This window comes from Xyrauchen texanus, chromosome 27, assembly GCF_025860055.1.
Source record: "Xyrauchen texanus isolate HMW12.3.18 chromosome 27, RBS_HiC_50CHRs, whole genome shotgun sequence".
NCBI lineage: Eukaryota > Metazoa > Chordata > Actinopteri > Cypriniformes > Catostomidae > Xyrauchen > Xyrauchen texanus.
Window position 1 is genome coordinate 18,455,418 of NC_068302.1, and position 13,740 is coordinate 18,469,157.

General features: G+C 35.8%; 1 protein-coding gene across 1 annotated transcript in view; it reads left to right on the forward strand.

Annotated features, from left to right (window-relative positions):
• Positions 1-11,424, forward strand: part of ralgps1 (Ral GEF with PH domain and SH3 binding motif 1) — a 178,395-nt gene extending 166,971 nt beyond the window's left edge. Inside the window, exons 13-21 of the mRNA XM_052093784.1 lie at positions 3,167-3,293; positions 3,471-3,625; positions 3,997-4,045; positions 4,288-4,368; positions 4,895-5,000; positions 6,126-6,218; positions 6,625-6,730; positions 9,796-9,887; positions 9,978-11,424. Coding sequence (XP_051949744.1) covers positions 3,167-3,293; positions 3,471-3,625; positions 3,997-4,045; positions 4,288-4,368; positions 4,895-5,000; positions 6,126-6,218; positions 6,625-6,730; positions 9,796-9,887; positions 9,978-10,007 — 839 coding nt within the window. The 3' untranslated portion in view covers positions 10,008-11,424. The remainder of the gene's footprint in view (positions 1-3,166; positions 3,294-3,470; positions 3,626-3,996; positions 4,046-4,287; positions 4,369-4,894; positions 5,001-6,125; positions 6,219-6,624; positions 6,731-9,795; positions 9,888-9,977) is intronic.
• The last annotated feature ends 2,316 nt before the right edge of the window (positions 11,425-13,740 follow it).

Here is a 13,740-nt window from a genome sequence, read left to right on the forward strand (position 1 = left end):
TGCTGTGGAACTATGTTAAGTGTTCATTTAAATTGATGGCCCTGTTAGCTTTCTGAGAATCAGAACTTTGCAAATTATTCACATGTGTCTTAAATAAGTGCTATTAAGTATTGTATGGTTGTTTGTTTTGAACAGTACAGGAAAGAGCTCTAAGAATGCATCTTCCATCTAAATGTTAGAGTTTTAATAAGCAAGAAGGAGATCCTACAGTAAATGTTTGTTTTTTTGCAGTTACTCGGAGTGTTAAGTGTTTTTGAAGTGACAGAAATAAGGAAATTGTATATTTGACATGATGAAGCTTTTGTTTACATTTTGAGTATAAATGTGTGTGTGTGTGTGTATGTGTGTGTGTGTGAGCGTGTATTTATCACTTTGTGGGGACCAAATGTCCCCATAAGGATAGTAAAACCCGAAATGTTTGACCTTGTGGGGACATTTTGTCGGTCCCCATGAGGAAAACAGCTTATAAATCATACTAAATTATGCTTTTTGAAAATGTAAAAATGCAGAAAGTTTTCTGTGAGGGTTAGGTTTAGGGGTAGGGTTAGGTTTAGGGGATAGAATATAAAGTTTGTACAGTATAAAAACCATTATGTCTATGGAAAGTCCCCATAAAACATGGAAACACAACGTGTGTGTGTGTGTGTGTGTGTGTGTGTGTGTGTGTGTGTGTGTGTGTGTGTGTGTGTGTGTGTGTGTGTGTGTGTGTGTGTGTGTGCATGCTTAGCTAGTTTGAGGAATGGTTTTTATTTCATCCTAGGATGTCCTCAGTCGGAAAAGCAATTCATACAGCACATAAAATATGTATTTTGATTTTGTTTTATTATTATTCAAAAAATATTTATTTGAGAAGTAGGGTAAGGTTGTGAGTAAGGGTTAGTCTGTAGTGATTATCTAGCTATCTATCTATCTGTTCGCCTGCCCGTCCGTCCGTCCGTCCGTCCACCCACCTACCAACCTACACCAATATGCCACAACATTAAAACCACCTGTGTAATATTGTTTAGGTCCACCTTGTGCCACCATAACACCACAAATGTACAAAGAGGTTATCTGAGTTACCGTACTGTAGACTTTGTCAGTTCTAACCAGTCTGGCCATTCTCTGTTGGCCTCTCTCATCAATAAGGCGTTTCTGTTAGCTGAACTGTCACTCACTGGATGTTTTTTGTTTTTGGCACCATTCTGAGTAAACTCTAGAGACTGTTGAGCATGAAAATCCCAGGAAATCAGCAGTTACAAAAAAAAAACGAGCCCATCTGGCACCAACGGTCATGCCATGGTCCAAATCACTGAGATCAAAATTTTTTTCCTTTCTGATGGTTGATGTGAACCATTAACTGAAGCTCCTGAACCATATCTGCTTGATTTTAATGCACTGCACTGCTGCCACATGGTTGGCTGATTAGATAATCACATGGATGATTGTTGTTGCCAGATAAGCTGACTGCATATTTTTATAACTGGTGATCTCCTGGGATTTTCACACGCAACAGTGTCTAGAGTGTAAAGAAAATGAAACATCCAGTGAGCGGCAGTTCTGCAGATGGAAACGCCTTGTTGATGAGAGAGGTCAACGAAGAATGGCCAAATTGGTTTGAACTGATAAAGTCTACGGTAACTCAGATAACCACTCTGTGCAATTGTGGTGAGAAGAATATCATCTCAGAATGCTATTCTATATATATATATATATATATATATATATATATATATATATATATATATATAGTATACTGTACACTGTAAATATTATACATAAAAGGTTATTCTGCTTTAATACTCAGAATATAAAGAAACAAAACTCAGGGAACCAAGTACAGAGCATAACAACACATGTGAAGACTGACAATGAAACCATGGGAAAAAAGGGCTTAATTACACAATAGGGCATACAAGGGACAACTGTGGAAATCAATCAGGGAAAAACCAATCATGAAAGGAAACTACAAAATGACTACAAAACTATCAGGAAACAGGAACGGGAACTAAACAAGAATTTCAAAATAAAAATCTAAGAACAAAAACAGGGAATACCTGACAGAGCCCCCCAATAAGGAGCTTATTCCAGATGCTCCAAAAAGGATTGTCAATAGGGTGTGGTGGGAAGGGGGAAACAGGCAGTTCAAGGGGGCACAAGGGGAGCAGAGGATCAAGGCAAAGTCAGGGGGACTTGAGAGCAAGGCAGAGCCAGAGGAATGGAGAGCCAGGGTGATGCTGCAGGCTCGGGGGACCAAGCTGGAACCAAGTCAAGTCAAGTGGTTTTTATTGTCATTCAACCATATACAGTTAGTACAGTACACAGTGAAACGAGACAACGTTCCTCCAGGATCATGGTGCTACATAAAACAACATAGGAAAAACACAGAACCACATGAGACTACACAGACTAAATAACATACCTATGTAAAGTGCACGTGCTAACGTGTGCACAAAGTTCTGGACAGTACAATAAATTACAAAGAATTTACAGGACAATAGGCACAGTGAGAGACAGTGCAGCGCCGACCAGTAACACAGTATTGCAAATTTGTTTCCTTTCCTGGCTGCACCTGCCTTTGTCGAGCATACGCATTTATTCAAAACTGAGCTATAACTAAAACCGGTTCTCTTAGACTATTATCTAAGATCATGTATAACTGGATATTCTAGAATCTGAATATAAAAATTGTAATAGCTACAAGATGCACACTAAAACCAAGTACCACAGTTTCAGTTTTGGAAGTACATTTTATACTCATTTTGATAATTAAGTAAATGTAAATGTGTGTTTGTGTGTGTGTGTGTACTACTACATTGTGGGGAACAAATGTCCCCATAAGGATAGTAAAATCTGAGATCACCGACCTTGTGGTGCCCAGCCAGCGGTCTCCACAAGGGAAAAGGATTATTAAACATACCAAACAATGGTTTTTTGAAAATGTAAAAATACAAATGTTTTCTGTGAGGATTAGGTTTAGGGGTAGGGTTAGTGGTAAGGGACAGAAATTATCATTAGATCTGTATAAAATCAATAAAATGCATGGAAATCTATGGAGAGTCCCCACAATGATATAAAAACAAGTGTGTGTGTGTGTGTGTGTGTGTGTGTGTGTGTGTGTGTGTGTGTGTGTGTGTGTGTGTGTGTGTGTGTGTGTGTGTGTGTGTGTGTGTGTGTGCGTGTGTAGGACCCTCAGAAGTGTCAGCATCAGTGAGGTATAACCGTCGGCCGACCTGTCCTGATACATCAGTGGTTGCACACCTCCCCACCCCACCTCCTGCCCGTCACAGGAAGAGCCACAGTCTGGGGAATAAGTTAGTGTCTCACAACATTAAAAGACTACTATGTGGTCATACTGTATACAGTGTCACGTACACACTGGTTACACTTTCACAACAGAAATAATTATATATTTATATATAAATATATAATTACCTTAAACAAAATAAAGCATATCTTTTTCTCAATCTCTTTCTCTCATATATTTTCAGTATGATGTGCCAGTTTGGTGTGGTGGAGAGTAAAAGTGCGACTTTCCCTGCAAAAGAAAAGGCTCGACACCTGTTGGATGACAGCTTCTTAGAGTCTCACAGTCCTGTCAGAAACCACACATATGATTCAGTATTCACCAATGGCATCTCATTGGGTAATGCTGCATATTTCCATTGCACACTTATTATGATTGCAGATGTTGTCTCACAAACATACTTTAAGCATGTTTCACTGAAGATCACTGCCAGTGCAAGGATATCTGTAGGATTATTTAAAGTAGAGTTAGTGTTCTCTTATGTCATACATTTTTGTGGTTACCTTTATGATTTTCTTCACTAGATGGCAGCAGTATTGAAGCCTTTGTGTTGTGAGTTTTGCTTTTAGCAAACTCTACAATAATTGGCTAGTGGAGTATATTTGCGTTAATAGTATGGTCATATTTGTTATAGAATTTATCTGTTAGCAGCCATTGATTTTGAGAGAAAGAAAGTGATTTAGAATTTGCCTTTCTTTGTCCCTCTGTAGGCAGTAGAGAAAGTTCTTTTAGTGATGAATTATCAAGTACTGTGGAGAGGTGAGGCAATCTATACTTCATTATTATTACATTGTTATACCATTTCTATAAAGATTTTCCTTTTTCCTTTGAACTATTTTTACTCTTCAGTTTATGTCCTCTACTTTTTTCTCTGTCTTTTTCTTTTCCATGCAATAATGTTCAGAATAAATAGCTGTCATCATATGTTATTTACTTTGACTGCTTTCTTAATATAAAGTTTTATTACTAATATTAACATTCCTACCTCTGATCCATTTCAGAGGACGTATGTATGCAACACTCGGTCCAAACTGGCGAGTTCCAGTTTGTAACTCTCCTAGAAGTAGACGTTATGTTTACAGGTAAGAGACACTAGAGCTGCCATTTGTGTGGGTCCATAAGTACACACTGTTGAATATCACGAAAATATAATTGTTAATACTGTGGCTATTTGCACTAGGTGTAAATAGCACCTGCCACAAGGGTGGCTGTTTGCACTCCAATAGTCTGGTGGAAAAACAGAAAATGAAGACAAAGAAATTTGTCCCACTTTTTCACATCCTGTTTCCTGTCTCTCCTCCTAATATTTCCTTTAGGTTGATTTAGTATATGCCACTGGTTGGACCGATGTGCAAAGAAGATGCTTTTGGTTGCTATTTACACTTATTGCAAATAGCCTCTGCCCTTTTTAAAATAGAAATTGGTCTATTTTCTACATTTGATGTAATAGAAAATTATGAATATACTATAATATATACTATTATGACTATACTATTAATACTAGTGTATATCCATATTACAGACCTAACTGGTTCTGCTATGGTATATGTTAATCTGCATGTTTGTGATGACATGGGGAAAATAAGGATATTGCTACTTATTTGTCAGCACCCCTGGAGCAGCATCAAGCTATGAGTGCAGTTCTCTGAGCAGTATAACCATTGAAGGGCCTCTACGAAGGAAGACACTGATGAAGGAGGGTAAAAAACCCACAGTAAGTGACAGTCACATTTATCTGTGATTTTTCAGAATTATGTACATTTTAAGAATACGACTTAGTATTACTGTCCCACTGCCCAGTCATGACCAGTTATTGGCCTTATTGGTCCAAAACAATGTTTCTCTATGCAAAGTAAGCATGGATTAATTTAACTAATTAATAAAAGTGTCCAGTAACCGGGCAGTTTCTGAGATTAAGCGAGTAGTATTCAGCTGGTCATGTGATTCTAACACGGCTGCCCCCATGAGGTGCCCCTGCTCCATATAGAATAAAAGAGCTTTTATATGGTTACTGATATGTCTGAACTCTTCATCTCACATTAGTGTTCATGATTTTATACATATGTTTCAAATTTACTATTAATTTACTTAGAAGTAAAACTTTTTTAAATGAGTAAAACATAATGAGTGCACCTTTAAATCTGTGCTTTAAAATTAATGAATTGATTTATTTTGCAATTAGACTCAAAATCAAACTCTTGAGGTACCGGTGTACATCTGAGTTGGTTAAAGATACACTCATACATTTTTGGAATTTGTCGCCTAGTGATGTGGATGCAGCATAATTTAAACGCAATATTTTTCAGTTACTAATGGCATTATAGAAATTCACTATTCCCAGTCAGCCATAATAAACTTAATTCATGAGTTAAGGATCCAATAAGAGGACGGTTACTGAGATTAAGCAAGTAGTATGTGGCTGGTCATGTGATCCTAACATGGCAGCCCCCATGAGTGGACCCTCTCCATGTATAATTTACTGATGACAAGAGTCGTAATTTCATGTCACTGCGTATAATTTATACATTTATTTATACATATGTTTAAAAATTACAATAAACTTTTTAGGAGTAAAACTTTTAAAATGGGAAAAAAATGTATCACGATTTTTTGTGTGCACTTTTTACCTGGTTATATCTACTGGATTAGACATTATTTTGTTGTGTTTGTACAGCACTGTACCATCTTTACAGAGGTAGGTTTATGGTCAGTTTAGGTCTGAAGTTTCATTAAATAACATTCTTTGGTAGGCCTTCCATATCATTGCAATATTCATGTCTGTTAGAGTTCAAAAGAGCACTTTAACCTGTCTCTACTGATTTCTTTTTTTTTTTTCCAGCTCTCATCGTGGAAGCGGTACTGGATTGTCCTTTCTGGCCCAGTTCTTATCTATTTTGGTTCTAAAGCTCTAAGAGCAAATGAGCGAAGACATGTACGTGATTAATTATTCCCTAAATTCTATGAGAAACAAGAGACCTTTACTTATTAAGAGACATCAAGGCCATCATTCAGACATGACATTGTCAAATAAATAATGTCAAGTCAAGCTACAAGGTCATGTTTAAGTAATGGCTTTGGCAGCCCCTCATTTTTACTACCTCCTTGTTTTTACATTTGTTTAGTGTGGTGTGGAACACAAACATTTGGAACAGACATTTCTAACACACATTTCTTGAAAAGACTGCAGACATTTAGACTGTTGTGAAAGAATTGCCACAAATAGTGATGAAAAAAGCAATACATCATATCGACTAAACACCTACTTACAGTAAAAGCTTACATTAAAGTATATTTACATTTATTTTCATCTCTTTGTAATTTCACATTTTTGTCTTAAGTACAAATCCAGGCCATGTAAAAAGATCACACTCACAGGATGGATGGTGGCGCTGCCTGACAACCCTGAACACCCAAACATATTCCAGCTCACTGATCCTGAAAGAGGTACTGGCACTTATCTGCCTATTGTCTTCCAGCAATGCGTTAAAACACTCATGACTTAGAATTGTTATTTTTGCACAAATAAAACTCTGTCAAGGTTTCAATTTTGAACAAAGTGGCCACTTGAAATTGTAACCTCAAGGAACTAGTTCTACTTGATCTAAACCATAAATATTAGTTTTGTTGGTGTAGCCTAATTTGAAAGGTTGATTGTCAGGTTAAATACAATTTTTGACTTTAATAAAAAGTAGATGATTTAGATGTTACCACATGAAGCAGGTTTTTTTTAAGGTTAGCGCAAAAAAAAAAAAAGTATAGTAAAGTTAGACTGAGAATCATTACCTCAAGCATACCACTGGAGCATATTTGTGCTTCTACCTACAATTTTTCACACTAAAATGTAAAAGCTCACCATTTACATATACTGTGGACTAATTGCCAAAAATGGGTCTCATTTATTTATTAATTTCTTTTAAAACAATAAAAAAAAATTAAAGACTCAAATGATTCATTAGTAATATTTTATATAGTTACAAACTTATTATTATTATTATTATTATTTTGTCCTAATTTTGTAAGCACGTACTTCTGGTTCTGTTTTCTCCATCTCTCTCCAAAAAGTCTTATTTAATTCCACTAGAATTACTAGAATTTTTCCTCTATCACCTTCCATCACAAAATGATGATCTGAAATTTAGATGCACATTTTAGCCCTCACAGATGTGCTCGTCCATTGACATTCAGTCTAATTTTTAGTTACTGCCCCATCCCCATTTTTTAATCAAATATCTTGGCCTCTGAGTTGACAAGAAGCTCAGTCTAGGTGTCATTAGAAAGCAGAGATCTAAAAAATGTTATCAACAATCGTCGATAACATATATTTCCAATTATTTGTTTATGTACATCTAATATATAACATTGGATTATTCACACAAGCAAGCTCAAAGACAAGTAAAAAGGTAAAAGCAGTTATAACACTTTTAGGTATTTGGGGCTTACAGCAGCATTGATTGACACATAAAAGAGACATTTGTATTTGATGAATTACAGAAATCATATTTCATTTTGGGATTCTATTGAAAATCTTTCGAACTGGTATTAGGGCAAAATAAAACTGAATAAACTGTAAAATCGCATTCCTGAGAATGAGAGCTTTCATTTGATATAAGATTTGTCTATTTAAGTGCTATTTGAAAGACTTTTATTCATATTAATATTTCTACCACCTCACCTCTTGGTGGCGCTGATTTTCGGTGCAAATGTTTTAAGACCTTATTTTGTTATTTTATGTAAATGCAGAAGTTTCGTTTTTTTTGTAACATAGCGCCCACTTTTGGACCCGCCAGTTGAAGAGGTTAACTAAACAATATCTATGAATGCTCATTATGGTTTTGTTTGCGTATGCTTTATGTTATGTACAAACATTTTCATTGTCTAAGAGCTAGTCAATCGAATTGTGAGTTTTCTCCAAATTCCAAAAGTTAGGTTGCTGAAATTTTTTTGGTGGTTTTTAAATATGGTTTTGTACTACTAAAAGGTCAATTTAAATAAATAAAATAAAAATCAATATGTGATTATTAAGAAGCTAATAAGAAAAGCTATTATTTTTTATCTTGTTGTTCAAAGGTGTTTTGCAATCAGAAAGACAGTTTGTAGAGGTTGCGTCATGTATCTGTCATGCATTAAAATGTCATGTCACTTCAAGACTGACTATTGTTTATTGAGTATGGCTACCCTGTGGTAGAGGCTGATCAATTGTGTTTTTACTGTGTTTTGGGACTCTATATCTCAAGGATTTTTGCATCTGGGATTCTAGTTCTTTTGCTATTCTCAGACCATACCAAGAATCATTAGACTTCATGACACAAACCATGACAGGTGTTTAACAGCTACCGACAGACCCATCTGTTTCCAGTCTCAGATCTTAGACTTTGCCAAAGTACTAGGTGTTCTGCATGTTATGGGCTGTGTTGCCTGATAAGGGAGCAAAAATGGTGGCTAGACACTTTGCGGTTTAGTACAAGAATGTATTTTTCTTGCTCAAGCTGTAGGTGTGGTGCATTTCTTTGTCTCTCCTTTACCTTGTTGTATTGGATAAGTTTCAGTGAATTCAAACACTTTGTTGAATGCTTGCAACATCAACATACTGTACCCTGGCAGTTGTATTCACAATCACACCTTTGGGGAGGAAACTAGAACGAAAATAACAAAAAAAACCTGATCAAGTAGGGACAGTATATAAAATGCAAATAAAAACAAAAAGGAGTGATTTGTAAATTATATTCACCCTTTGTTATATTGAAAGCACTACACCTTCACATTATATTATGTTTTTCCTTGTGAATTTTGTTGTTTTTTTGAAAATGTTCAGTAATTTCAAATCAGATGATTGCAACACGCTCCAAAAAAGTTGAGAAGGGCAATTTAAGACTAATAGCAATTTGATGAATTTAAATAACAAGGCGATGTGAAACAGATGTTAAACAGGTGAGGCAATTGTGACATATTACTGTATAAGGAGCCTCCAAAAACAGCCTAGTCCTTCAAGACCAAGGATCTTTCGAGACTTGTTCCCCAAAGACAAATTGGAAGGATTTTGGGCATTTCATCTTCTACAGTGCACAATATAGTTAAAAGATTCAAGTAATCTGGTCAAATCTTGGTGCGTAAAGGGCAAGACGAAAACCACTTCTGAATGCGTGTGATCTCTGATGCCTCAGACTGTACAAATGACTGTACAATAAAACACAAATAATGAAATTGACAAGGAAAAACATCATATAATGTGTAGTTGTTGTGCTTTCAATATAGCAAAGAGTCATTATAATTTACAAATCACTCATTTTTGTTTTTAGTAGCATTTTTCATACTGTCCCAACTTTTCCAGAATTGAGGTTGTAAATATACCCAACATTCTGAAAACTAGACATAGTTTACATATAAAAAAATTATAATTCTATTATACGACAAACTACTTCATATGGTTTATAAATTGTAGATTTGCTATGTCACACAACTTAATTTGTATAAGCTCAAGTGAGTTAATTTGTGTTCATTTGTGGATCCAGGTAATGTTTACAAGTTCCAGACTGGATCTCGTTTCTCTGCGATTATCTGGCACAAACATCTTGCTGAGGCTTGCAGGAGTACAAGACCACAGGCAAGTGTGTTCTGAGACCAAAATTCTCATTTACACACAAAGAAGTAAAGTTTAACTTTAAAAAAAATCATCAAATCTTGTTTTCTGCAGATACCAGCAAACCTCATGTCATTTGAATAGCTGCTTCGAGGAACATGGAAAACAAAGCAGTGGAATTTAAGAAGATGAAGTGAAAACCTATAGATCAAAAAGACATTACGGTAGAGTTTTTTCTCTTTTGGCTATACATAGCTAAAAGGGGACAGCATTTTGTGACTTTGTAGGAAGAAATAAACTTGGTTTTATGCACTTCTACATATCCCTCCCTTTGTGCAGATCAACATTATATACCTGGAAATGGAAAATATGTTGTGGCAGCTGTATGAGTAAAAGGTCATGAACTCTGTCAAATACTGGAGACACAGCTGTGTCCAGAGAAGATGATTTTGTGTCTTGAATTAAAGAGATAGTCACCCAAAAATGAAAATTCTATCATAATTGACACTCTCGTGGCATTCCAGATGTGTATGAGTTCTTCAGCTGCACAAAAACAAACATTTTTAGAAACATATCTCAGCTTTGTAGGTCCTCAAAATGCAAGTGAATGGTGACCAGAGCTTTGAAGCTCAAAAATTACATAAAGGAAGCATAACATTAATCCATATGACTTCAGTGGCTAAATCCATATATTCAGAAGAGATATGATAAGTTTAGGTGAGAAAGATATCAATATTTAAGTCATGTATTACTGTCAATCTCCACTTTCACTTTCTTCTTTTGTTTTTGGCGATTCACAGTCTTTGTGCATGTTGCCACCTACTGGGCAGGGAGGAGAATCTATAGTAAAAATTTACTTAAATATCGATCTGTTTCCCCTGCCTTTCGCCCAATGTTAGCTGTGATAGGCTCCAGCCCCCCGCGACCCTGTACACAGGATAAGCGGTTGACGATGGATGGATGGATGGATGGATCGATCTGTTTCTCACCCACAAATATCATATCACTTATGAAGCTATGGATTTAATCACTGGAGTCTTTTGAATTACTTTTATTCTGCCTTTATGTGCATTTTGGAGTTTAAAAATGTTGGCACCCATTCACTTTGATTGTGTGGGCCTACAGAGCTGATATATTATTTCTTAAAATCTTTGTTTGTGTTCTGCAAAAAAATAAAGTCATACACATCTGTGATGGCATGAGGGTGAGTAATTTGTGAGAGAATGTTCTTTTTTGGGTGAACTATCCCTTTAAGTTTTGCCTAACAAACCTAAAGCTTTGTGAAATATGGTGTAAAATATTTGTATAAAATATAATTGTCTTATTGATGTTTCCATGTGATTAAGTGCCAAAATTATGACTTTTTTATTGTTAACACTCTTAAAATTATGTTAAATTAATGTTAGATGTTAGAGAAAAAGTGGAATCCAGTCTACACCTGCATAACATGCATGGCCACACATAATCTGTATCCTAATAACCTAAAGTTATAATAAGAAAGACCTTATGAGAAGAATATATATATATATATATATATATATATATATATATATATATATATATATATATGTGGTGGCCCATGCATTTTAAGTCTAGGCCTTCAGTGTGATTCATGCCATTAAGAAACACAGTTTCACAATGAATAAGACACCCTATGCCTTCGGGCATCATACATTATGTCGCAGATAACTAGTAATGCCAACTGACATTTTAAAAACATGTCCACGCATGAAAGCCAGAACATGAAACGACACATAATGCTTAAGCAAGCCTAATTTTAACTGCAGCATGACTGTTTTGTGAAATGAACTTCTCACGAACAGACATTAAAAAATCATATTTTTTCATATGAATCTATCAAGGAGGTCTATAATACCTGGAAAAATCTATCTAATAATATTTGCGTTTTAAATGTTGCTTGCAATAAATTTTGTTTCGTCAGGGTACACGGTTATGCTGCGTTCCATTCAAGTTGGATGAGGGATATTCCTACTTGATATCTCCAACCATAAATGCCTTCCATTCCCCGATATTCAGAACTGCAACGCTCCGGTTAGCTTAGCAGAGATGTCTCCTAGCAACCTAACTGCAGCGCTAGCATTTGTGCTTCAGGTGTACGATTATCAAAATATGTTTTATACACCTGTTTCTGCAAGCCTTTGTTAAACAAGCTTTAATATCATGTAATGTGGAAACAAACTCATTTATCGATGTTACTTAATAAAGTAAATGTTATCTCCCTGAGTGACGACATGTTTGTGTGACATCATGCACCTGCATCTCAGCAAAATCAGAGATGAGAATTTCTGCATGAGCTTACAAGCTGTAGTTCTGACTTCAAGATGCATTTCATTGCACTTTTCCTAGTAGGAAGTTGTAAAATCCGACTTGAATGGAATGCAGCACTACTTTTCAAAACGTGACCCGACACTGAATGCTCAAGCAGTCTAATTTACACATAGAAAACTCCTGATGTTGCTGTAACAATCAAAAAGCACTTACCAATTTACTTGAAGTGAAAATCAGTCCTCCTTTCCTGTTTAATAAAGCAATCACATGGTCATGCAGAACATCTTGTGTTGTCAAATCCTTAAGGATCTCTTTCTCAATGGTGATAAGGCAGTAATGACAGCCGACAGAATGATTGCATCACTCAAGGCCAGCTAGAAGGCCTCGACCGGGACATATCCTAAAGATCACACCCACCAAGAACAAATATATCAATCTGATTGGCTAATGAATCTGGCAATCTGACTTTAGTTGCTCATTCATTTGCACTGTTGAGGGATTCTGTGGAAATTTTGAAGGCCTGACGGGGTGGAGCTCAAACTCAAAGCTGCTTCGGCCATGCTATTTGTGAAACAGTTGTCACACTTTACTTGTAAGCATCAAGGAATAAATTCTGACTGGATAAACTTTTCTCTATTTGTTTGTAGATTAAGTAAGAGTGGAAAGCGATTAAAAATACATAGGCAAAAATGTGATTGAGAATGAAAGGATGAAAAATATTTATTTATTAGGCATGTTAGGCTAGCAGAGAAGACTTTGCCACTGATATGCGTGTGTATGTATGTGCGCGCGTGCGCGTGGTGTGTGCGTGCACTTTAGTGATGTCACAGATGTCACAGTCATATTCTCTTGTGGGTAAAATACAGATTCAGTATGTCTATTAAGAGCACATCAATTGGGAGAAAAGGATGCTTGTATAATAGGAAACAACAACAATGTTTTAAACAGTGAATTGACCTTCCTGAGTACACAAAGGGCATTATCTGAGTACGCATTATCACAATGACACCTAAATGACAAACTGGTAAACAGTCCATGATAATCACCAAGCAATGTAATATACGACTGCCACACAGCCAAGTATTAGTAATTGATTGCAAATCTTAACTTTGTGCAGCTCAAAGGGTTTATAGTGTCTATGCTTTTGAACATAATGTGACTATGTGAAGTCTGATTTCTTCTCCACTATCATGACATCAGAGAGTGAGCAGGTCCTTAAAGCTTACGTTTTAAAGAAACAGTGTTGTAAATTTAGATTTAAATCATATAGGGGTATGTGAAGAGCTGTAAAGGTGTTTTGGCCAGGGCATCTGAGTTAATCAGAATGAACATTTTTCTTCCCATGTTTAATGATGTTTGTGAGTTATTGTTAGGGAAAACCACAATTAATGTTTTGTGGAAGTTCAGTGTTCACATAATTCAGCTAGTTATTCCACTTATTATTGTTTTGTTTTTTTTTGTTTGTTTTTAGAAAATACACCAAAAGGCTTGTTTAAATTGTAAAGTACATTGCAAAGTCTAGTATTTTGCACAGTGACAAATGTTTATAAGGTGTAAGAATGAGACGTATTCACTTCAAAGATGTAAT